We start from the raw sequence: 25,128 nt of genomic DNA, 5'->3' as shown, positions 1-25,128 counted from the left end.
ACCCAGCCCAAGGGGCTTCCCAGGTGGCACTAGTGGTAAAGAACCCACCTGCCAGTGCAGGAAATGTAAGAGACACAGGTTCGATGCCGGGGTTGGGAAGATCCCCTGGAGGAGGGCATGGCAACCCATTCCAGTATTCTTGCCTGGAGAATCCCATAGACAGAGGAGCCTGGTGGGCTACAGTCCATAGAGTTGTAAAGAGTCAGACACAACTGAAGTGACTTAGCATGCATACATTCAGCCCCAAATGTCAACAGTTTGGGGTTTGAAAACCTCTACTTTCAGCTAGTCATCTTTGTAAGAAGTAACCATCCCACCCCACATCCTTAATTTATTAAATATGCTGATGCTCCTGTCCAGCAATCTCATTTTTTACCAGAAAGGTACTCTGATGTGATCAGTTATAAGAAGTACCACTGTCAAATCATAACACTACATTGATTTTTAACACATGTCCTTTTATGTATGCCCTTTATATTGTTCTGTGACAGTAGCCACTCAGTCCTGCCAAAGCCACTTTATGGGCACTTCATTCTGGATTGGGGGTGATGTTGTGACTGCGTCTCTGTGAGATGCTGTAGGATAGTAAAGTCACGTCACTTCATATCTGCAGAATTCCGCCTACCTTTAACCCCAGTAAGGTTGAGAAACTAGTTCTCACATTTCTATTGCCCCTCATGCAAATTTCTGATTCTCATTAGCACAATGTATGTGTGTTCATGCACACACATGAAAGCTGTTGGGTCATTCTCCAGCTCATGAAGGAGCTGGAATTGCTGATGACCACATTTCGTTGTTGTTTAGTCGCTAAGTCGTGTCCAACTCTTTTGCAACCCTGTGGACTGTAGCCCACAAGGCTCCTCTGTCCATGGGATTTCCCAGGCAAGAATACTGGAGTGGGTAGTCATGCCCTCCTCCAGGGGATCTTCCCCACCCACTACCACTGAACCATCAGGGAAGCCCTGAAGACCACGTTTAGGGTCACCCTTAACATCATCCGAGACAGGCTTATAGAACTTATGGACGGCCCCTTCACTCACTGGCCCAGCTGGAGCTGACTCATTCATAGCAGCTTAGTGCATGCTTAGGCTCTAGTCATAAGAGAGGCTGGCATTTTTCAGCATCTATAGTGTAACAAGAGGCAAATCCTGCTTCCATCGGTCTTCCTGTGTGGGGAATTCCCCAAGCATAGCACTAGATTAAAGATTCTGATTGGCTGTGAAGAATGGTCAGAGTCCACTTCTCTGAGTCCCAGCTCTCTCTCCCTTCTGCTCAAAACAGAAAACCAGGAGTCATCCTGACTTCTCCTCTTCCCCTCCCTTAGTACATCAGCAAGTAGTTGATTCTTTCTCCAAAATACAGTCTTGAATCCATCCTTGTTTTGGCTCTTGTGTCAAGGACTTGCTGCAGCTATTACCCACTTCATCTGAATTTCTGTAACAGCCTCTTCTCTTCCCATCTCCACGTCCGTGTTCTCCAGAGCAGCAAGGGGATGTGTCTTTGTAAATCACCCTCTCAAACTTGTTTGCTTTTTATAAGCCTTCAGTGACTTTTTTGAGCACTTAAAATCCCAAATCCTATTTTGGTCTAAGGAGGGTGATCTTATGTCTCCTTTTACATAAGATACAGTTTTTAAGAGAGCTTCTGTTTTATTCTCAAAACCCTGCTGTTTGGACAGCATGTTAGTGCCCATTCACTGTGAGGCCCTAAGTTTTCTGGGCCCTGCCCATCCCCCCTCACTCAGAAAACTGCACTCAGATTTGTGTTCTCTGAGCTCTTATCCCTCCTTTAGGGACTTGCAGGTTCTTTCCTTCTCCCTGGTACACTTTTCCTCACCTTCATGGCTCTCGGCTTATTGTCCTTCAGACCTTAGCTTCATGAGGAGCTTTTCCTTAACTCTCTGTCTAACAGCATCACTTCCTTGTTCTTTGCATCATTTCCTTGTTCATTTCCTCCATGGAGTCACCAGAATATGATGTTTGTCTGTTGATGTTCAGTCACTCAGTCGTGTCTGACTCTTTGCAACCCCATGAACAGCAGCATGCCAGGCTTCCCTATCCATCACCAACTCTTGGAGCTTGCTCAAACTCATGTCCATTGAGTCAGTGATGCCAGCCAACCATTTCATCGTCTGTTGTCCCCTTCTCCTCCTGCCTTCAGTCTTTCCCAGCATCAGGGTCTTTTCAAATGAGTCAGCTGTTCGCATCAGGCAGCCAAAGTATTGGAGTTTCAGCTTCAACATCAGTCCTTCCAGTGAATATTCAGGACTGATTTCCTTTAGGATGGACTAACTGGTTGGATCTCCTTGCAGTCCAAGAGACTCTCAAGTGTCTTCTCCAACACCACAGTTCAAAAGCATCAATTCTTTGGTGTTCAGCTTTCTTTATCGTCCAACTCTCACATCCATACATGACTACTGGAAAAACCATAGCCTTGACTAGATGGACCTTTGTTGGCAAAGTAATGTCTCTGCTTTTGAATATGGTGTCTAGGTTGGTCATAACTTTCCTTCCAAGGAGTAAGCATCTTTTAATTTCATGGCTGCAGTCGCCATCTGCAGTGATTTTGGAGCCCCTCAAAATAAATTCTACCACTGGTTCCCCATCTATTTGCCATGAAGTGATGGGACTGGATACTATGATCTTCGTTTTTTGAATGTTGAGTTTTAAGCCAGCTTTTTCACTGTCCTTTTTCACTTTCATCAGTCAAGAGGCTCTTCAGTGCTTTGCTTTCTGCCATAAGGGTGGTGTCATCTGCATATCTGAGGTTATTGATATTTCTCCTGGCAATCTTGATTCCAGCTTGTGCTTCATCCAGTCTGGTATTTTGCATGACGTACTCTGCATGTAAGTTAAATAAGCAAGATGGCAATATACACCTTTGATGTACTCCTTTCACAACCTGGAACCATCTGTTGTTCCACGTCTTATTCTAACGATTGCTTCTTGACCTGAATACAGATTTCTCAGGAGGCAGGTCAGGTGGTCTGGTATTCCCATCTCTTTCAGAATTTTCCACAGTTTGTTGTGATTCACACAGTCAAAGGCTTTAGCATAGTCAATGAAGCAGAAATAGATGTTTTTCTGGAATTCTCTTGCTTTTTCTATGATCCAGTGGATGTTGGTAATTTGATCTCTGGTTCCTCTCTGCTTTTTCTCAATCCAGCTTGAACATCTGGAAGTTCACGGTTCACATACTGTTGAAGCCTGGCTTGGAGAATTTTGAGCATTACTTTACTAGTGTGTGAGATGCTTGCAATTGTGTGGTAGTTTGAACATTCTTTGGCATTGCCTTTCTTTGGGATTGGCATGAAAACTTACTTTTTCCAGTCCTGTGGCCACTGCTGAGTTTTCCAAATTTGCTTGCATATTGAGTGCAGCACTTTGACAGCATCATCTTCTGCTGCTGCTAAGTCACTTCAGTCGTGTCTGACTCTGTGCAACCCCATAGACGTCAGCCCACCAGGCTCCCCCATCCCTGGGATTCTCCAGGCAAGAATACTGGAGTGGGTGCCATATCCCTCTCCAGTGCATGTAAGTGAAAAGTGAAAGTGAAGTTGCTTAGTTGTGTCCGACTCTTAGCAACCCCATGGACTGCAGCCTACCAGGCTCCGCTGTCCATGGGATTTTCCAGGCAAGAGTACTGGAGTGGGGTGCCATTGCATCATCTTCTAGGATTTGAAATAGCTCAACTGGAATTCTATCACCTTCACTAGCTGTTTTTTATAGTGATACTTCCTAAGGCCCACTTGACTTTGCACTCTAGGATGTCTGGCTCTAGGTGAGTGATCACACCATCGTAGTTATCTGGGTCATTAAGATCTTTTTTGTATAGCTCTTCTATGTATTCTTGCCACTTTTTCTGAATATCTTCTGCTTCTGTTAGGTCCATACCATTTCTGTCCTTTATTGTGCCCATCTTTGCATGAAATGTTCCCTTGGTATCTTTGATTTTCTTAAAGAGATCTCTAGTCTTTCCCATTCTATTGTTTTCTTCTATTTCTTTGCGTTGATCACTTAGGAAGGCTTTCTTATCTCTCCTTGCTCTTCTTTGGAACTCTGCATTCAGATGGATATACCTTTCCTTTTCTCCTTTGCCTCTAGCTTCTCTTCTTTTCTCAGCTATTTGTAAGGCCTCCTCACCAGGTGGTTTTTTGGAGAAGGAAATGGCAACCCACTCCAGTACTTTTGCCTAGAAAATCCCATGAAGGAGCATGGTAGGCTACAGTTCATGGGGTCACAAAGAGTCGGACACAACTGACTAACTTCACTTTCTCAGACAACCATTTTGCCTTTCTGCATTTCTTTTTCTTGGAGATGGTTTTGATCACTGCCTCCTATACAATGTTACGAACCTCCGTCCATAGTTCTTCAGGCACTCTGTCTGTCAAATCTAATCTGTTGAATCTATTTGTCACTTCTACTGTATAATCATAAGGGATTTGATTTAGGTTATATCTGAATGGTCTAGTGGTTTTCCCTACTTTCTTCAGTTTAAGTCTGAATTTGGCAATAAGGAGTTCATGATCTGAGCCACAGTCAGCTCCTGGTCTTGTTTTTGCTAACTGTATAGAGCTTCTCCATCTTTGGCTGCCAAGAATATAATCAATCTGATTTTTGTATTGACCATCTGGTGATGTCCATGTGTAGAGTCTTCTCTTGTGTTGTTGGAAGAGGGTGTTTGCTATGACCAGTGCATTCTCTTGGCAAAACTCTGTTAGCCTTTGCCCTGCTTCATTTTGTACTTGAAGGCCAAGCTTGCTTGTTACTCCAGGGATTTCTTGATTTCCTTCTTTTGCATTCCAGTCCCTTATGATGAAAAGGACATCTTTTTTTTTTTTTTTTGGTGTTAGGTCTAGAAGGTCTTGTAGGTCTTCATAGAACTGTCCAACTTCAGCTTCTTTGGCATTAGTGGTTGGGGCATAGATTTGGATTACTGTAATATTAAATGGTTTCCCTTGGAAACAAACAGATCGATTGTTCTGTCATTTTTGAGATTGCACCCAAGTACTGCATTTCGAACTCTCTTGTTGATTATGAGGGTTACTCCATTTCTTGTAAGGGATTCTTGCCCACAGTAGTAGATATAATGGTCATCTGAATTAAATTTGCCCATTCTGGTCCATTTTAGTTTACTGATTCTTAAAATGTCAATGTTCACTCTTGCTATCTCCCGTTTGACCACTTCCAGTTTACCTTGATTCATGGACCTGAAATTCCAGGTTCCTGTGCAGTATTGTTCTTTATAGCATCGGACTTTACTTCCATCACCAGTCACATCCACAACTGGGCATTGTTTTTGCTTTAGCTCCGTCTCTTCATTCTTTCTGGAGTTATTTCTCCACTCTTCTTCAGTAGCATACTGGGCACCTACCAACCTGGAGAGTTCATCTTTCAGTGTCATATCTTTTTGCCTTTTCATACTATGCATGGGGTTCTCAAGGCAAGAATATTGAGGTGGTTTGCCATTCCCTTCTCCAGTTGACCATGTTTTGTCAGAACTCTCCACCATGACCCATCTGTCTTGGGTGGCCCTACACGGCATGGCTCATAGTTTCATTGAGTTAAGACAAGGCTGTGGTCCATGTGATCAGTTTGGTTAGTTTTCTGTAATTGTGGTTTCCATTCTGTCTGCCCTCTGATGGATAAGGATAAGAGGCTTGTGGAAGCTTCCTGATGGGAGGCACTGACTGTGGGAGAATCTGGGTCTTGCTCTGATGGGTAGGGCCATGCTCAGTAAATCTTTAATCCAATTTTCTGTGGATGGGCAGAACTGTGTTCCCTCCCTTTTTGGCCTGACGCCAAACTATGGTAGGGATAATGGTGGTAATGGCGGCCTCCTTCAGAAGGACTTAAGCCAGGATTGTTGTATTCAGTGCCCCCGACCTCATGGCAGGCAACTGTCAACCCACGCCTCTGCCAGAGACTCCTGGACACTCACAGCCAAGCCTAGCTCAGTCTCCTGTGGGATCACTGCTCCTTTCTCCTGGGTCCTAGTGCGTACAAGATTTTGTTTGTGCCCTCCAAGAGTCTGTTTACCCAGTCCTGTGGAAGTTCTGTAATCAAATACTGCTGGCCTTCAGAGTCAAATTCCCTGGGAGTTCTCAGTCCCCATGTTGGATCCCCAGGTTGGGAAATCTGTTGTGGGTCCTAGAACTTTAGGGCCGCACAAGTAAGCATCTGTGTCTTACTTTCCATTGTAATCCCAGGGCCTGAACCTGTCACTTAACTGTTCCCTCACTCAATCCCTGTTGTTGCTGTTCAGTCGCTCAGTCGTGTCTGACTCTTTGTGACCCCATGGACTGCAGCACGCCAGACTTCCTTATCCTTCACCATCTCCCGGACCTTGTTCAAACTCATGTCCATTGAGTCAGTGATGCCATCCAACCATCTCATCCTCTGTTGTCCCCTTCTCCTCCTGCCTTCAATCTTTCCCAGCATCAGGGTCTTTTCTAATGAGTTGGCTCTTTGCAACAGGTGGCCAAAGTATTGGAGTTTTAGCTTCAGCATCAGTCTTTCCAATGAATATTCAGGACTGATTCCTTTAGGATTGACTGGTTTGATCTCCTTGCAGTCCAAGGGACTCTCAAGAGTCTTCTCCAACACCACAGTTCAAAAGCATCAATTCTTTGGCGCTCAGCGTTCTTTAAGGTCCAACTCTCACATCCATACATGACTGCTGGGAAAACCATAGCTTTGACTAGACAGACCTTTGTTGGCAAAGTGATGTCTCTGCTTTTTAATATGCTCAGTCTCTGGCCCCTTGACAAGGCTGAGCTCCCATGCTAGATACAGAGAACCCCTCAGTGTGTCTCATAGTTGTCCTTAAGTAGCAATTTGTGTAATTTCACTTTTCCAGTTTCTCCTTCTAGATAGATTTCCAGAGGAACAGAGGTCCCTCATGCCATGTTTAGAACAGGGCACTGGGATATGTGTGAGTCTGTTGTGTTTTCTATAAGCTCCTGGGTCTGGGAGAAGGAGGCAGGAATGATGAGGGTTCTGTGCTGGGATGTGGAAACCTTGAACGGTGCATGCCTGGGGCTGGATGTGGAGGGCAGAGAATGCACTGCAGGCTCCCACAGGCAGTGGGACTAGGTGCTGAGTCCTTCTCTGGAGAAGAATTTCTCTTGACTTCCTCTGCTTTCTCCTCAGCCTTCTTCTTAGAGGCTTCTTGAACCCCAGAGAAATCTGGGCACATCAAGGGCCCAGACCGTTTAGAGGTGACAGGGATGTGAGCAAGGCCTCTGGATCCTGGGGAAGAGCTGGAGCAATGGAGAGAGAGACTTCCACCTGATACCCTAATTGATTCTGTGTTGTCTTTGTCCATAGGAAATGCCACAGGAACGCTAATGAACAAAATGTCAAGTGTCAGCCCAAGCACCCAGGCAGCATCCACAGAAGCCAATCATCAGAATTCTGATTTAACCACAGACAAACAAAGTACAGCTCCGACATCCAATGTGACACCCACAGTGCTGACCACCGTATCCGTGCCTAAAACACCTGTCACAAGTGAGATGTCAATCTCAGCCGAGCAAAACACAACTGCCGCAGCCAGGAGCACCTTTCTTGTGGCTCCTAAAGATCCTATAGCCGCATCAACCACCGTCTCAACAAATCCTGAAAGCATGAGCAGCCAGAATGCAATGAATGATTCGCCCACATCCGGAATCCCAGGTGCCCACAATGTGACCACAGCCGGCGCGACCACTATGAAAGGCAGTCAGACGGTCTCCACCGCTCCAGACCCGAACATCACCCTGAGCACCTCTCCTACTCTGTCTTCCTCGACCAGCCTCGCAAGCGCTCAGCAGCCTAGCGGCGGCCCTGTGACTCCGGCCCCTGGGCCTCGACAGCCCACAGGGAGCCCCCCTGCGGGATCAGACGAAATGACTGTAACTACGAGTTTAGGCAGGAAGACAAGTCCCACCTTCACAGCCCAGCTGACCACACCGAGTAAGTGCTGCCTTGCCTTTTTGAAGCAGGAAGGAGCTTGCAGATGTCTATGCTCTGTACCGTTGTTCATCTAGAAGGTGGAGATTCATGCCGAGGGTTGAAGAGCATAAATGTGCACCGCCTTCGCTCAGCCTGTTTCCCATCCAGCGGTGAGCTGCGGCCAGCAGAGCTGTGTGCTGTGATGAGAGCTCAGGGTTTTGAACTGCCCAGTGGAGCGTTTTCCTTTTGTTAAGTGCTAGTCTTAGTCCAGTAAATTCATTTCAAGCCTCACTGATGGATCATGAGCCTCATGGCCCATTTGAGATGTATTGCATCAGAGTCTCTTGGTGTGAATCGGAGCATTCGCATTTCGGGGGACCCCCCACCCCATCCCACCCCTCTCCCCCTCCTGCTGCCATGTCATGTGGGTACCTGGTGAAGTTACTAGAGAACCACACCCCGACAGCACGGTTATGTCCTGTGTAAGAGCAAGGGCCCTGAGTCGGATAAACCTGGATTCCAGTCCCTGCTCTGCCATGCATTAGAGCGGAATTCATAAGCCCCTCTGAGGCTCCATTGCCTTGTCTATGAAAGGGGTGATTATGGTACTTTCCTCAGAGTCACTGTGAGGCCTGAAGAAGAGAGTAGGACCCCGGCAGAAGCAGTTACTCAGCTGACATCTGCTCTGGCACCGTCACTGCCGTTGATACTTCTCTCGGGTTCCCACACCGGCTCATCCAGTCTGCTCATCCTCTACTAGGTGCCGGGACCTGGCTTCCTCCATCTGCCGCCTCTTTCTCATAGCTTGCCTCCTTCTGCTTGTGGTCTGTAAAGCCAAAATGGGGTGGGGGAAGACTGAAGAACCTCAGAAAACTGAGAACAGGAAAGACTATCCTTTTTCTGTTTAAACCACTCACCTTTCCTCATAAGCTTTGTTTTCCCATTTACAGAAACACAGGTCACTGTTGAAGGAACTCAGCACACCTCCAGGGAGATGCCAGCTGTCACCATCACCGCTGGAGTTCAGCAACCCACAGGCTCTTCACTGGGACCTGGGACCACATCTCTGGTCAGGAGATCCACCATCTCCAGCACTCAGTTGACATCAAATGTCCCCCAAAGCTCCAGCACCCGTTCTCCCACCTCAGTAATTCCAACAAATATAGGGCAGGTAAGAGAGCCCAGACTCAGAGAGAAAGGGACTCCAGGAAGAGCATCTCTACCCTTCTCTACCAGAGCCCCTGGCGGGGGTGTGAGGAGCCAGTATCCTTCACCCACTGTCTCTGGCTTTGCTGGACTCGGCTTAGAGAACGGGATAACCAGGAACATACCTGGCTGTCAGACCCCAGCTGGCCAGCTCCCAGTTTGCCGCAAGTTACTTGCCTGGTGTCACCCACCTAACTGTGTGTGTGTGTGTGTGTGTGTGTGTGTGTGAGTCGCTTCAGTCGTGTCCAGCTCTTTGCAACCCCATGGACTGTAGCCTGCCAGGCTTCTCTGTCCATGGGATTCTCCAGGCAAGAATACTGGAGAGGGTTTTCATTCCCTCCTCCAGGGGAGTCTTCCCAACCCAGGGATCGAACCCTGGTCTCCTACATTGCAGGCAGATTCTGAGCCACCAGGAAAGCACCTAAGGGAGGGAGGGAGGATTCAAAGATGAGATCTTATCAAGTTCAGCCTGGCCCTTAATCCCAGTGGCTTCTTTCAGATCCAGTGCCGTCCTCCTGAAAAGCTGAATGAGAGCAAACTCTCCCTGAACATCTCGGGAGCCAACAGTTGTGTGAGTACCTTGCTCCCCTGGGCCCCATCCTGACCTGCATCTTCCAAAGGCGGTTTAGCTCCAGGATCACTGAAAGTGGAAGGGAATGGAGTGTTCCTTGTAGAAAGGAGCTGAGAGATGTGTTCATTTCCTGCCCTTGTTTTTGGTCCTTCCAATCTTACAGAGGGTCAGAACCAGCTTCTCTAAAGGAAGCCCCGCCCACAGGGCTGCTACAGGGCCAGAAATACCAGGTCTCCTGAGCTTTCACTTCTGAGAGTCTGACCCAAGCCCTGGTTCTTGCTTGCTTCTAGTTCAGGATGTGACTTTGCTAAGCCCATCTCTTTGGGCTTCAGAGGCCTCAGTTGAAGAGAAGAGACTTAGTCTGCCTAACTTTCGTTGTTCTAAGAGTCTGTGGTTTTATATTTCCTGCTCCATGTATTATCTGACAGCTTGCCTCTAACCCAGGGGAGCCGTTGCCAACAGCTGTTCTTCCACTCAGGGTGGTGTGTGTGTGTATTGTTTGAGGGAGCTGGTGTCAGCACGTGTGTGAGTCCATTTGCATGAAAGAGAGAGTGTAGCCGTGTTGTCCACTGCCTTCAGACTGCCAGTCTCCCTAGGATTAAGGGCTTTAGTCTGGGGATATCTGCCGCAGTGCTTACTCAGTAGCTGAGGTCCGAGTGAGTGCTAGTGATGGATGGCTCACTGCCGCCCTCTCCTGGTCAGTGGCTATTTTGCAAACACCCCTAGGAACCAGAAAGTGAAAGCAAGCGGCAGGGAAAACTTGGGTTTACAATAATTTAATGCTACCTATTTTCTGCAGTTGTTTTCTTTTGGGTGTCCATTTTGCTGGAATTTTCCAAGTGAACTATAGAAAAGCTGGAGTTTTCAAACAGAGCAGGGTTTTCCTGGGATTGGGCTTGTTGGACAAGGCGAGAACCATGCTGATGCTTGCCCAGCCTTTCCTCCAGCTCTCTTTTTGGCTGAAACTTGGCAGGGGTGTGTTTGGTGGTAAGCCTTCTTTTCCTTTGCCATAAATGCGAAGAGGAAAGCCCTGCATCTTTACCTGGTAGGAGGGCTGGAGAGTTAGTAGGCCTAAGGAAATTCCAGGTAGAAAACCCAAGGGATGGGTTGTGGGACAAGCCAAAGCAAGAGTCCTTTTCTTCATCTTGGTGTCCTTATTCCAAAGTCTGGTCAGAGAAACACCAGTTTGGGGTGCCTCTGGATGACTGGGTAAAAGCTCCCCACACTTTGCTTACTCACCCTCAGCCCCAAAGCCACATCAGCCATGCTCTTTCTGCTTAGAAATATAGAGGAAGCCCCTCAAAGATGTCCTGTGCGTCTTTCAGACACTCCTGAGTCCCCCCCTGTGCAGTGATGGCCTTGCCCTTCTCTTGTCAGCCTATTTAGGTGTTCGGTCTTAGCCGAGGGATGGATGACCTTGAGCTGAGAGCCGGGCACTTCCCCTCCCGAGGTCTCTGAACTCAGCATCAAGGGCTGGTGAATGCAGGTTCATTGGCATCTTTGCACTGGCAGTGCCTCTGCAGGTCCTTCCAGGGGAGAGAAATGATGATGGGCAGCAGGTCATGATTAAAGAGCTCTGAGAGAGAGGGGCACACTCAGGGGAATGGCATTATTCAACCAAGATGAGATAAATGGGACGGGGGGTCGAGGGAGGAGACGTCCACCTGAGCCAGAGAAGGCAGGGGCTGGCCCAGGAGGAGAGCATGTCACCCGCCAGTCCAGGCGATCGGTTCACAGCTGGCAACAGCCTTGTCCTGACCTTAGCTTGCAAGGGTGGCCCCGCAAGCCTAGGCTGCTGTCATGATCCCCGAGCAATTACCTGTTGTCTTCCCACAACAGAACACAGTCGCTTCGAATCACAAACTGGTCGAGGTGTTGTGCCAAGCAGTAAAACCCTCCTTCAACAAAACTCAAGATCAGTGCTATATAGAGATGGCTCCTGGTTCACATGCCCAGGAAGTGGACATCAAACACATTACCATCATCAGTGAGTTGAGGGCCAGGGCGGGGAGGCCTCTCTGGGGTGGGAATGGGGCAGGGGGGTGACAGGAGCCACAAGGATGGGTCAGTTGTCAACTCTCCGTCACCTGCACGAGAGACACTGCTCAGGAGACGGACGAACAGGAAGCCCCCTGTCCCTGCCGTGTCTCTCTGAGCTAGACCACTGAACCGGCATCTCTCCCTCTCCCCCTCAGCAAAGCTCCATCCCACGGACGTTTATAAATTGCTGAAAGACAACTGGGACAAACTAGAAGACGTAAGTGGGCAGCCCCACATGCTGGGACAGACTGGGTCAGGAGCCTGTCCCTCAGAAGCCCGCGGTTCCCTGGTTCCACTGTTTCTCATTGTTGAGGAACCTCTGGTTTGCAAGCATCTAGATGGGAGGATAAAAGGGGACAGCAGGGCGGTGGAATAGGCCCCCCAAACCCCATGTGGAAGAGCTTGTAAGTGAATGGGAGTTCTGAGAGAGAGAGACCCAGAACCCGTTTTCTGCTATGTCACTCTCTCTTTCCTGGCCAGGTGGGAGTCAGAGACATGCAGTTTGATGGGCAAGGACCACCAGAAGAGATGGAGGACCGGTTCAGCATGCCTCTGATCATCACTATTGTCTGCATGGCATCCTTCTTGCTCCTGGTGGCGGCCCTCTATGCCTGCTGCCACCAGCGCCTCTCCCATAGGAAGGACCAGGTGAGGACCAAGCAGTCCAGTTCACTGGATGACTTTCACCCTGTTATTCCCATGTTAGAGAAAAGCCGTGGGCCCTTTTGGATAGGCAGAGGTCACCATCCCCTATAGGAAATGGAAATTTGCCTGAAGAATTAAAGAGGCGGCAAGGGTTTTGGAGTCAAAGAATTCTTGGGTTAAACCCTAGCTCTGCTTCTGATTAACTGGGTAACCTTGAACAAGTCATAATCTCTGAGCTTCAGGTTTCTCACCTGTGTAGTGGGAATATCCACCTTGCAGAGTTGCTCTGTGGATCCATTCCTGTAAATGGGCTGAGGCATACCCATCTAACCAGAAGGTTTTTCATCTATCTTACTAGGATTCCCTTGTAACAGTTCCGCCCAGATTCAGGGTTCTCAACCCTGGCTGCACACTGTGGAGAGCTTTAAAAGAAATCCCGCTGCTTAGTCTCCTCAAACCCCAACTGAAATGGCATTTCTGGGTCACTGTATTCGTTTAAAGCTTGCCAGGGACGGTCCTCTGCCACTGAGGTTGTATCCTGGGTAAAGAAGGAGAGAAAGCTCCCTTCAGATGGTTTCCACCTGCAGCGGGAGGGCAAAAGTTTTTGTACGCGTCATGTTTGGCCCTAGAGAAGTCCCAGTCATTCAGCCTGATGAAAGTCATTTTCTTAGAGTTCTTCCCTGTTCAGAGAAGTGGTGAGGAGGGACCTTGAGAGGAAGGTTTGATGGGGAAGGAGTGGAGGAGAGGAGATGGGAGAACAAAGTCCATCTCTGCTGACGTCACATATTTGCTGCCAGGGGCCGAGCTGGGAATTCTAGGGATGCTGGGCAGGTTCTCATCTCAGACTTTCCCTGAGGCAGGCCGGCAGTCAGAATTGGCCTCCAGGACCACCTGTTGTTCACATTAGCTAAATTGGGGCTCCTGAATTATAGGGGTAGAAGTGCCAATATTAAGGCTAGAGCAAGGCTGACAACTCTCAAAAACTACCCTTTTTTCTCGGGTCACCTCTCGCACTCTAGCAACGACTAACAGAGGAGCTACAGACGGTGGAGAATGGTTACCATGACAACCCGACACTGGAGGTGATGGAGACCTCCTCAGAGATGCAGGAGAAGAAGGTGGCGAACCTCAACGGGGAGCTGGGGGACAGCTGGATCGTGCCTCTGGACAATCTGACCAAAGACGACCTCGAAGAGGAAGACACACACCTCTAATCGGGGCTGCTGGCCGTCTCCGGCGGTGCAGAGCTCCAGCCCAGCCACCTCAAGTGCCATTTGTAAGGGGAGGAGGAAGATCCTTCCCCTTAGAGGGAAAGACTGGGGAAGGAGAGCAGACTCGGAGGGTCCCCTCCTCCCAGTCCCCACAGGCCTTAATTTTTCCCTTTTCAATCTGAACAGATCACATTCTGTGTAGAATCCTCTTGTAGAATAACCCACTAGTGCCTGAGCGCAGTGCTGCTGGGAGAACAGGAAAGAGCCATAGAAGGAACTTTTTGAGACCATCTACTAGCCTCCATTCACAGACGAGATGACCGAGGCCTAAAGAGGGTAAAGTCAAGGTCACACAGCCACTGGGTGACACGTCGGAATGAAAACAGAGATCCTTCATTCAGGCCAGTGCCCATTCCCACCACACCACTCTGCTGGCATCACCCGTGCCCTCCTTCCAGAGCTAGCCCGAGCAGGGGCGGAAGCTGCCCATCAGTGGGTGGGCTGGGGGCAGAGCGGGGCTGGATCCTGCCTCCGCAGGGTCTGGCTCCTTGAAAGGACAGGTCCCGTTCCTGTCTCATCTGCTGGCTTCGTCTGCCTGCCTGTGTTCCTGTCCTTTGCTCTCCCTCCCTTCATTCAGTTTTTTCATCCCCGCTCTGTTCCAGGGCCTCTGGGACTAACAGAGGTCATTCATGACCTTCAGTCTCGATTCTGGAGTCTAGTTTCCTGGAGTCTGCTTATGAGATCGGCACTGAGAGAGCACACTAGTCTCCCCCTGTGAACATGTCTGCCCACCAGCCAGCTACAGACGAAGAGAGAAAGGGAAGCCCCTCTTTCCAGGATGGGTCCCCACCTACCCCCAGGGCTCCCCAGTGCTGCCTGGCCTCCCCGTCCCACGGGGACTAAAGTCCGCAGCAGCTACTGACGGCAAGATGCTTCCTGTTTCATTGTCGTTGCTCAGCCGATGCAATAGAGAGGAGATCCCAGCTCAGTCTTCCCCTCTGAGGTTCAGCGTGAATGAGCAGCTTTGGGACAGAGCTTCCTCAGGCCCAGTCAGCAGAGAGGTGTCTGATCAGACAATCGACTGGAGCAGCAGGAAGGACAGGCTTTACTTTTCCATCTCACTGGACACTCAGGGGCTTTGCAAGTTGTTCTCTTTTAATCCAGCCCTCTACTGCCAAAGGCCAAAGCTCAAATCACTGAGATGTTTGAAGATTCCAGTCTTCTGTGCACAGGGCAAGAAGAGCCTGGAGGGGAGGTGCCCTTCACGCTGCGTAAGGAGCAGCCAGCCCAAGTAGAATCCCAGCGACCTTTCACTGTCAGGATGCCGTATGCCCTCCTCGGTATTCTAGTGGGCTGGCTGCCCGGCGCTCCTGCAGGTTCTGGTGGCATCTCAGGGAAGCGCAGTGCCGACTGTTGCCCAGTGGAGTGGTTTGGAGGGAGCTTAGCAGGTGTCAGCTACACAGACGGCACCTGAGGACTGAGCACAGCGAGCTTTCACCTGATTTTCTGAGGAGAGGGAATTCTGCGTGGAATTTTGAACACTGCCCACGGTCTCTCTGTTGCTAGGCATAATGTTCCTAGATCTACTAGGAAGATGCTTCGGAGAATGAAAACGGTCACTTGGCCTAGGCTGCAATAGGTCTGATAGAATAGGCTCTCTGCTTTGGGATGTTATTTTTTTTAAAGGAGAGGATCTTCGGGGGACAATCTGTGTCTTTCCTTGGCCTAATTCCCTCTTCATAGTCTTTAGCCATTTGATACCAAGGGGAAGAGGAAGGCCAGTGGTTCAAGTAGGGCCCCCAGTGAGTTTCCCACAAGCTAGAAAGATGCTAAGGTAACAAAGATCCTGAAATATTTGCCCTGATTATTCCCTGTTTGGAGGCTGGCAGGATGGAGAATACCCAGTTTGGGGGGAAATAGAGGAAAATGCTGTCTCACTGGGAAAAGACCTGTTTGCTTCTTTCCTACCCAGCATTTGGCTCTTTCTACCCAGTGGGTTTCTATCATGGCCACTGTGGCAGAGGCCAGCCTGGGTTACTCCTTTGCTGATTCTGGGTCTCATTCCACCAGCCAGGTTTAGACAGAGACAGCAAATACATTCTGGAAGCCAATCAAAGGCCATAACCCACAGGCCTCTTGGGGAGCGAGAAGGTGACTAGCAAGGACCAGAGAGTAAAAATGAGGCTTGGTCAAGAGGAATGACTGTGGCTCTGTCCAGAGAGGGCCTTGACAAGCTTGGGCTGGTCAGAGGCTCCTTTCGGTGCATCTGAACTGTATTCTTCTAGCCTTCTGGGCAACTTGTCCTGGCTTGCTCTTGCCACTAGACACCTATGTCAAAGACCATATTGCCGTGCATCTGTGTGGTCATCTTCCCACATCTTTGCTGGTCTCTGATGCTATCTGGTTAATTCAGATTCTGGGGCTGAGAAAAGAAAAAAAAAGCTGAGAACTCAGCATTGACTTGAAACAATCTGTGCCAGAGAGATTATAAACTCTTATTTCGGTGGCACACTGGCTTCCCTAAACTTCATAAAAGGCCAGAAACCATGAATCTGATGACTGGACGAAAGCCAGGGGGAAGCACAGTCGTGTCAGTGGGGAGAGACCCAGCAATGCTTATGAAGGGGGTCACAGAATATTCTTTTGCATCATAGGACAAGATACAGGTTTAATCGTCTAGATGCAAGACTGTTCTTTCCCTTCTTGATAAGGAAAACTAGCAGAAAGTTTATTTAAATCACTTCTTGAGCTTTTTATCTTTTTGACAATATACTGGAGAAACTTTGAAAAACAGTTCCAGCTGATACATATATATGTATTTTTTGAAAATGTAAATACAGCAGCCACGTTAATCCACCCTGCACTGCTTTGAGTGAATATACTTTGAAAAAAACCTTTGTTAAGAGAGGCTTTTTTCCCTCTCAACAGGAATGTAAATGTCTATTTTACTAGAAATAACAAGCTTTTGTTTTTCTTTAATGAAAAATGAAATACGAGACAGGCTGATGATGAAGTATTTGTCTTCTAGACTGGGCATTTTTATTTTTAAATATGGTCCTCACCCCCTCCCCGTAAAGTCCCAGCATGTTACATTAAGGGTTGTAGTCAATATGCACTGGCTGGGAAGAGACTCTAGTCATAGAGGGGTCTTAGAACCCAATCCAATCTTTTTCAAGAGAAGAAGAGTCTCAAGCCCAGAAACATAAAGTGGCCTGGTGAAACTCACATATTTAGTGACAGAAAACAGGCTCAAAACCTGGACTGGAAGACTGTCCAGTGCTCTGTGCCTCAGGAAGAAACCAACAAATTAAGGGGAGTGATACCAAGGACAGATCTGCAGCAAGGGCAGGGAGAGCATGAAGACAAAAACAGGAACCTTACTGGTCTGTGGCTTATTTAGATCTAAGACTTACATGAGCAATTTTGTTCTCCCAAGAATAGTTTTGAATAGTTTCTGCATATAGGACTAAGGATCAAAGGGAACAAGATGGGAAGGCAGAGGGGGCGAGAGTAAAGCAATGGCTTTCATCACTGTCTAGCTGATTAACTCAGGTTTGGTGAAAACCCTACCCTGAGTCAAAGGAGGGGATTACTATTTGCTCCATGTCTTTTTGAAAAAATTAGTGAATGTTAAAAAGAGTTTGCTCAGGAGACGAGGGGAGCTGTGTCTTAGTGGACAGGGGTCTAAAGTACACTGGAATTTACTGAGAAACTTGTTTGTAAAGATTATTACTTATTGCCATTTTCTTACAAAAGTATATTTTGGAAAGTTGTATACTGTCAATTAAACTGCTTTTGTCTAAGCTGGCTCAAGCCCTGGTATTTCACTCAGACTGGCTTCCATTCTTCACCTGCACACACGACTCATCACTGAGGACACAGCGGGGCAACCTCTGCTTAGTTGTGCCTGCTTAACTACACAGGCCCAGAGCAAAAGGACAGGAGCGAGAGAAAGGACAAAGGGGATTCTGGAGGTGACGCCAAGTTCTCCAGATATTCTCAGGCTGCTTTAGTGAGGAGAACCGAAAGTGCCCCATTTTCCCTCACAACATACTTATCAATGTTTTACCCTCTTCCTTCTGTTTGCCTCAGAAAAAATTGTGACTCACCCACCACCAAAGATCCCAAGGGGGCTGCTGAACCCTGATCAGGTACGAAACAGTTTTAAGGACACAGCAAACATTAATAAAAATACAAAAAAAATTTAAAGGATTCTGTTCTGCCAATAAAAGGATCAGTTTACTTGTCAGAAGCCTGTGCCTGTCCCTTACCCAGAGATATGCGAACATGTCCAGTAATGTCAGACTCAGACCCCACGGAGCCCTCCATGCTCCTCTGTCCCTGGGATTCTCCAGGCAAGGACACTGGAGTGGGTTGTCATTTGTGCCTCCAGGGGATCTTCCTGACCCAGGGATTGAACCTACCTCCTCCTCCATTTCCTGTGTTAGCAGGTGGATTCTTTGTCCAGAGATGTAGTGACGATGAAGGAGGCTCAGGAAAGGAACTGCTCAAAGGTGATTCTGATTCTCTTCATCTCTTGGGGTGGTAATTATCTACTGACATGCTTCTTCACTGCAAGAAGAAAACTTTACCATTCTTCATCTGCTGCAGGGAAACAGGTGTTCTGGTCCTTGCTCATACTTGGCTATACAGCAGTGTCTTCTGTTTGCCTGGCATCTTACAGTTTACACATCTTATTTAGGAGTTGTCACCATTCTACCATTAGCGAAACTGGGGACAGAAATTGAGGATTCTCTCAAGATCACACAGCTAGTTAATTGTACTCGGCCTCGAATCTATATCTTTTCCCTCCCAAGTCCTACATTTTCTCAACACCATATTGATGCTTGTGTTCCAACAACAACAAAGTATGTTTCCAGAATGCAATTATAATAGGATTTTCCTTTTACATGGGAGTTCTGAAAGGCAGTTAACATCCTTAAGGGTGCCAGAGTTGGGCCAAGGGTATTTTGAGGTTAACTTCAAGAGTGTGCCAAGAATACAAAAAGGAGTAGAGTACCAAGAACTCAGGAAGGCCTCTGGTCATGCTCGAGGTACACTGTTCTAAGAGAATGACTCATCATTTATCATGATCACAAAGACCTATGACTCCATCCTCTTCCTGAAGAGGTCATTCACCCTGCTCCCTGCCCTGCCAACCAAGAGGCACTCTCAGTTGTCATTTTTGTTATGCCTCTTAGTCACTGATAAGTCCCCATTTTACAAGCTCCCTCCCAAACCACGTATTTATTTTGAATCCTAAGGGTCAAAAAATTAAAGAATAGGACTAGCCACTATAATTAACATAGGTGATACTGAGATAGCTAGGATTTTTCAATGGCCTTGGCATCTTATAGATTAAAAGTCACTGGGAGCCTAGCAAACAGGGTCTTCTACCAGCATTTACTTAAAAGGGAAGGTGAGGCAAAGGAGTTGAGACTGTGCCCAGTGCTACACAGAAGTCACTGGTGGATCTAGATATAAGCCTAGGATTCCTGACTCCTGCCCTGGACCACCCATCCTTACAGCCTGAGTTCAGAGGGCAGGTAGACAAGAAGTGCTACAGACATTATACCAAATGTTTCTAACCTCCCCTTTGAAGTTTTACCAAACATCAGACTTACTAGCCTGGCAGTGGACAGACCAACAGTAGGAAAGCTACTTCCACTACAGCTTTTCTTTCTTCCCTGTAATACAAATGTTTCTGGACAGAATATAACTTGACGGCCTTCATCCACACTTGATATGGGAGCAGCTACCGTCTCAACTGTGTTAAACACAAAGCCTTCTCTGCTTATTGCTCCCTTCCCACCAGATGACAAATACATCAAGGGAGAGGAGGTGGTGACCCACATTTCCATCCTTTTAATTCTCTAGAGGATTAACCCAGGAAAGGCCAATTCCTTACCTTATCACCACACATCATTTTCCTGTTTTGAAAACAGAGAAATGTTACTCATGGGCCATGCTCAAAGCACACTCTAGTAAAATGGATTATTTTTGATTTGTAAAGTGAAGAGAACATAATCCCTATTTTGAATAATATCAGTGGACAACTAACACCAGAATACAGGATCACACACAAAGCCAAGAAAAATGTAAACCAGACCAGGAGATAGAAAGGGCCAAGAGGAAAGCTCCTTGGTAAGAGTGTCTGGAAAGCTCATACAACTCAGCCCAAACAATCTGTTATCTTTGTTGAGCATATTTCTGAGTTTATTTTTTTTTCAAGGATCAGCCCTTAAAATTTCTTCCCCTTCTTTGGGATCTGGAATTTTACTAGCCTTCAGATTCTCTTTATTATCTTTTCTACAATTAATTTTCAGTTCAGTTTTTTTCCTTCTGGTTCCTAACCTGTACAAGCATGTCCCCACTTAAAGAAAACCTGGGAAACCCAAGTCCAGATTTACAAAATGGATAAAGTAGAACTGGTCGTTAACAGCAGATGAAGAAAACACCATTTTATGAAGTCACTTACCAGTGCTCCTTAAAAATGGAAACTTCCCCCAGAAACTCAGTAAGATCCACCAGAGCGTCATTTCAACACTGCCTCAAAGATAACAAGGTCTTTCTACAGTGTATGTAATTTGCCTGAATAAAACTCACCTGTTTGAGGGAAAATATTAACTTTGTAAAAATTTCAAAAGTTGACTTCAAAAGAAGTTTTACCAAACACAAGAGACATCTTGTAGTGTCCATATATAACTTTTTATTAAGAAAATGAACAAAATACATTCTTTCTCCATATGTACATTACATACAATGTAATTCTACAACTGCGACTGTTCAGCAGATCATCTATTTATTCACAAAGCAGTGTTAACACGTTCACCAAACCTGGGATCAGAACATTACTCATACTAAGAAAGAAAGCAAAACCCTAAAAAGTCCATACTGATAGGGCAAAAGTGAGATAAAACAGAGGATCATGAGCAGGGTGAGGAAGATTACAGAGCACACTCGACAGAGCCCAACAATTTAGACCATTAATGATGTCGGAGGATACCTGATGCCCCCAAAACGTTTCTGTTTAAACATTCTAGCTAGCCCATGCCAGTGGTTCCAGACCTATCTCATGATCTCCACTTCTGATTTAGGTACCCAAGGATACAGGATCTGTGTTGCTATAGAAGAGGAGAGTAAAGGAAGGGGTAGAACCCTGAAAGGTGGCGGTTTCTTCCTTCATACATTAAGAAAAGGACTCTCATGAAACACAAAGCTCCTAAATCTTAGCTGGTAACCAGAGAAATACATTTCTGGAGAGACAGTTGCTAAGCATGGTAAGGGAAATCTTGTATCAAGGACTCCTTATTTATATACTTATGCTCATCTTTTTTCTTTTGCTTTGCTCTTCTCTGCTTTTCCTTTGGCCTTTGAAAAGTACCTTATCCTTCTTAGGTGTGAGTTTAATTATGATTACATTAAAATAAAGTCCATCTAAACAGAAAACTCTTTGTTATGAATATGCTCCAAATGTCTATACTGGTACATAAAGGGTTTAAAAATTCCAATTAATCTTAGAGATAAAATTTCAAATGACCTGAACAAGGCAGCTCCCTATATAGCTTTTGGGTAGTATCTTGTATTTATAGTTTAGGCTTAAAAATTACATTTCAACAGAATTATTTTCAGGCGGTTTATCTAAAAAGGATCATGTTTTAAAGGAATATGGTAAGAATAGAGAAAAATGCTTGTGGACAATGGAATGGCTGTGTCAAGATTTTTTATTTTTCTCCTGGTCTTTACCATGTCGGTAACAGAAGGAAGTCAGGAAAGTAAAATGAGTAAGTCTCACCAGTTAAATAAGAGTGGCTTTCCTTCTTCACGGTCTGTAATTTCCTAAATTGCTATGATAAACATACTTTTATAATTACAAAACCAATAAATGCTATTATTTAAAAGTCCCATTAGAAATGTTTAACACTCTTCAACTTTCAGATGAGCTGGCTGCTCTAACACCATGTTTCCAGTCTGGGAGATGTTCTAACAGAGAGAAGGAACTATCCACAGCGTCAATAAGCAGATCCAGAAAGACAAATTTTACTGGCTGTGGATGAGCTGCACCGTTCTGCTCAACCTAATCTGCAGTCCAACTTTGGTTCTGAGGATCTATCTCTATCTAAATGGATCTTAATTTCTGGCCAAGAGATACTTCTAATTTGTACGAGTTGACCAAATAAAAATTCTAACATCTTTCCCAAGCTGCATTCACAACCCCCCAACCCCCCCACCCCGACCCCCCATCTTTTCCATTGAAAAGGTGGAATATTGTTTGTTGCCAAGACCAACACAAGAAAAGGAGGCCCTAAGTTTTCCTATACTCTTCTGAGGCTGCAGACTCAGCTGTGGGAAGAAATCTCATTAAAAACAAAAACCTATTTCCATAAAAGAATCTGCTCACAGAAAAATGTCTCTTTACAGTTTCTAAACTGAGCTATACATAGAGGAAAATTAATACTATATTATTTAATTTGTTCACTTCAAAAGATATTTTATGACAAGTCAGAAAAGCAAGCTGGCTTAAAGAATAACACAATCACAGTGTATCTTGGTTAGGCTAAATGTAATGCTTAAGAAAGTGAGCCCACTTTTATTTCTGTAAATGCGTGGTTTACAATTGAGGGAAAAATTGTTTTAAAACTGGTTACCAAAATCATTTTCCTGGGAAAGGAAAAAATCTCAAAAAGGAAACTAAGTACATGACTGTTAAAAACATAGCTTCTCCACAGAAGATTGCTCACATTTAAACTTTTGGACTTTGATATCCTACAATCAAACTTGGGGGTTATAGCTAATGTGTATGTGTAAATCGTATCCGACTCTGCAAGCCCATGGACTATACACCCCATGGAATTCTCCAGGCCAGAACACTTAGCCTATCCCTTCTTCAGAGGATCTTCCAGATCCAGGAATCAAACCATGGTCTCCAGAAAAGCCAAGTGAATTTAAGCTAAGCCTTTATAAAGGTGCAAATATCCTAAGACTTTTAAAGTACATAATTTTAAAAATGTAAAGCTACACATTTCTGTCCTGTTTCCCCCCTTTTACCTTAAGAAGGTAAACATAGCAACTACAAGGCAACATGCTAAAACAGTCACTTGCCAAAATCTGATGGCAAAGGAGCCTCTCCTTTGCTGCAAAATGAGTTATAGAGCTCTGCCAGTTACCGTGGAATCAAACTCATTCTAGATACTTTCTCTAATGTAGTCACTTCACAGATGGGGAGGAAACCTAAAGAACAAACCAAAATTATTAAGTACTCCTAATGCCAAGCCCAGAACTCATTTACTTCCTGGCAAAGTCAAATAAACAGAGACTTTCTAGAGTATGTATAATTTATTTATTTTAAAACACAGAAACTAAAGTGATATCAGTTCAATTCTGTATGGGTTAGAAGTTAAGCATGAAATGATACTTTTCTTCCTAAAGAGCTAGAAAATGAATGCCAACCATATGACACTAGCTAAACCGTAACAAAGGTTTTCTTGAGATTTGTTAACAAAAGGAGAGAAATTAAGCTCAAAATTGGCTACTTGAGTAACTCCTTAATCATGCACAAAGGCCTGTTCAGTACATCACACAGTGTTTTTCCTTTCTGCCAATTAATTTTGCATTCATTAAGCACTGAATGAAACTGAAGAATGACGATCTTTTCGGGTTGGTATTCGCATGGCAGACAGCTCAGATATCCAAACTAACTGCTGTGAATAGCATCCCAGATGGTACAGAGCTCTGTGCAGCAAGAGCTTAAACTTGATAAAAAAACAAGTTCCCTGGGAGCCCAAAAAACTTGTATGTTAAAATGTTTTATTGCTGGTTTTTCCTCTGGATCCGTATCAAGGAACTGGCTGTACATAAGAAACTGCTCACCTACTTTAAGATCTAGAGCCCATTATAACTGGGTTCTGTTTCAAGATCTGTATCAGCTATTTGGGAGAGTGAGAAAGGCAACTAACCAAGAAATGCTGTTTCTAAAGACTGTTCAGAATAACTGCGCTTTGATCCCTTTTGACAGGCTTCTTCTCAGCACTGCAATAGATTAATTTATGGTTAGAAACAAAGAACTTTCTTTCTCATTTAGATCTGTGGACCTTCAAATCCATGGGCAAAAAGCTCCTATTTTTCCTTCTCTAACAAACCCTCGAATCTCCTATATGGATCTGTTCCTAAAGTTCAATACTTCTAAGTGAAAATGCCAAACAGCCAAAATAGGACATTACATATAATTGTTTAATAGTTCATCGAAACTGTTTCAACAGTGGATAAAAAGAAAAAGAAGCCAAATTAGTTCATAATTCCAAGCGATACACCTGGTCTATTTCCCTGCTCAACATTTCCCTCTTTATTGTTGCCAGCGCTGTGCCTGGCTCTCCGGTAACATCCACATAACACTCTGTTTACAATAAAGCCAGGCAGTGTTTGAGGACACGATAGTACGTATTTGTAAGTTTTACTTCCAAAGAATGGCTACTGTGGAAGATAAACTGATTTTCAGGTTTTTACGTTATGAATTGAACTGGAGCTCAAGATCTGTAACTTCAGAGTTCTAAGAGAAAAAAAAATACAGATTCCCACAAGGGCATCTCCATGTTCTATGAGAAAATCTGGTTTACTATCATTTCTAATGACTCCTTAGGTTAAGGGCTGTAAATCCACTGTCAGAGAATTTATAGGATTTATCACTGGCAAAGACTGGGAATAGGATTTAGTTATTTAAAATTTGAGCTAAATTCACATTCTTTGTTGTTGTTGTTATTCTTTTTGCCCATGTGGTATGGCTTATGGAATCTCAGTTCCTTGACTAGGGATCAAACCCAGGGCCTTGGCAATGAAAATGTGGCGTCCTAACCACTGACCACCAGGGAATTCACTAAATTTACATACTTAAGGGGAAGAGACATTTATAAGACTGTACTACACTTTTAAATTTTTATTTATTTTTTTGGTCACATCAAGAGGCATGTGGGATCTTAGTTCCCTGACCAAGGATTGATCTGCACCCTCTGCACTGGAAGTGTGGAATCCTAAACACTAGACCACCAGGAAGTCCCTGTTCTATTTTAAGTAAAAAAAAAAAAAAAGAATGAATACCAATCATTTCATGGCAATTAAAGCTATTCCTGATATTCAATTATCTCAGAAATTGAAAGTCAACTCTTAACACAAAATTCAACTTCAGCAGAAAATCAATGCTACTCAGGGGAGGTAAGAATAGGGGACTGAAAGTTGCTCAGTGTCCGACTCTGCAACCCCATGGACTATACCATGGAATTCTTCAGGCCAGAATACTGGAGTGGGTAGCCTTTCCCTTCTCCAAAGGATCTTCCCAACCCAGGGATCGAATCCAGGTCCCCAGCATTGCAGATGGATTCTTTACCAGCTGAGCCACAAGGGAAGCCCAAGAATTCTGGAGTGGGTAGCCTATCCCTTCTCCAGGGGATCTTCCCGATCCAGGAATCAAACTGGGGCCTCCTGCATTGCAGGCAGATTCTTTACCAGTTGAGCTACCAAGGAGGCTCTA

The 25,128-nt window shown here is 45.6% G+C and overlaps 1 protein-coding gene across 1 annotated transcript in view; it reads left to right on the top strand.

Moving 5' to 3' along the window:
* Positions 1–17,410, top strand: part of PODXL (podocalyxin like) — a 52,284-nt gene extending 34,874 nt beyond the window's left edge. Inside the window, exons 3-9 of the mRNA XM_069588898.1 lie at positions 7,329–7,955; positions 8,885–9,105; positions 9,640–9,711; positions 11,551–11,698; positions 11,907–11,968; positions 12,232–12,399; positions 13,416–17,410. Coding sequence (XP_069444999.1) covers positions 7,329–7,955; positions 8,885–9,105; positions 9,640–9,711; positions 11,551–11,698; positions 11,907–11,968; positions 12,232–12,399; positions 13,416–13,610 — 1,493 coding nt within the window. The 3' untranslated portion in view covers positions 13,611–17,410. The remainder of the gene's footprint in view (positions 1–7,328; positions 7,956–8,884; positions 9,106–9,639; positions 9,712–11,550; positions 11,699–11,906; positions 11,969–12,231; positions 12,400–13,415) is intronic.
* The last annotated feature ends 7,718 nt before the right edge of the window (positions 17,411–25,128 follow it).

The sequence above is a fragment of the Ovis canadensis genome, chromosome 4, assembly GCF_042477335.2.
Source record: "Ovis canadensis isolate MfBH-ARS-UI-01 breed Bighorn chromosome 4, ARS-UI_OviCan_v2, whole genome shotgun sequence".
Lineage (NCBI taxonomy): Eukaryota > Metazoa > Chordata > Mammalia > Artiodactyla > Bovidae > Ovis > Ovis canadensis.
This window is presented reverse-complemented; position numbering and strand designations above follow the sequence as displayed.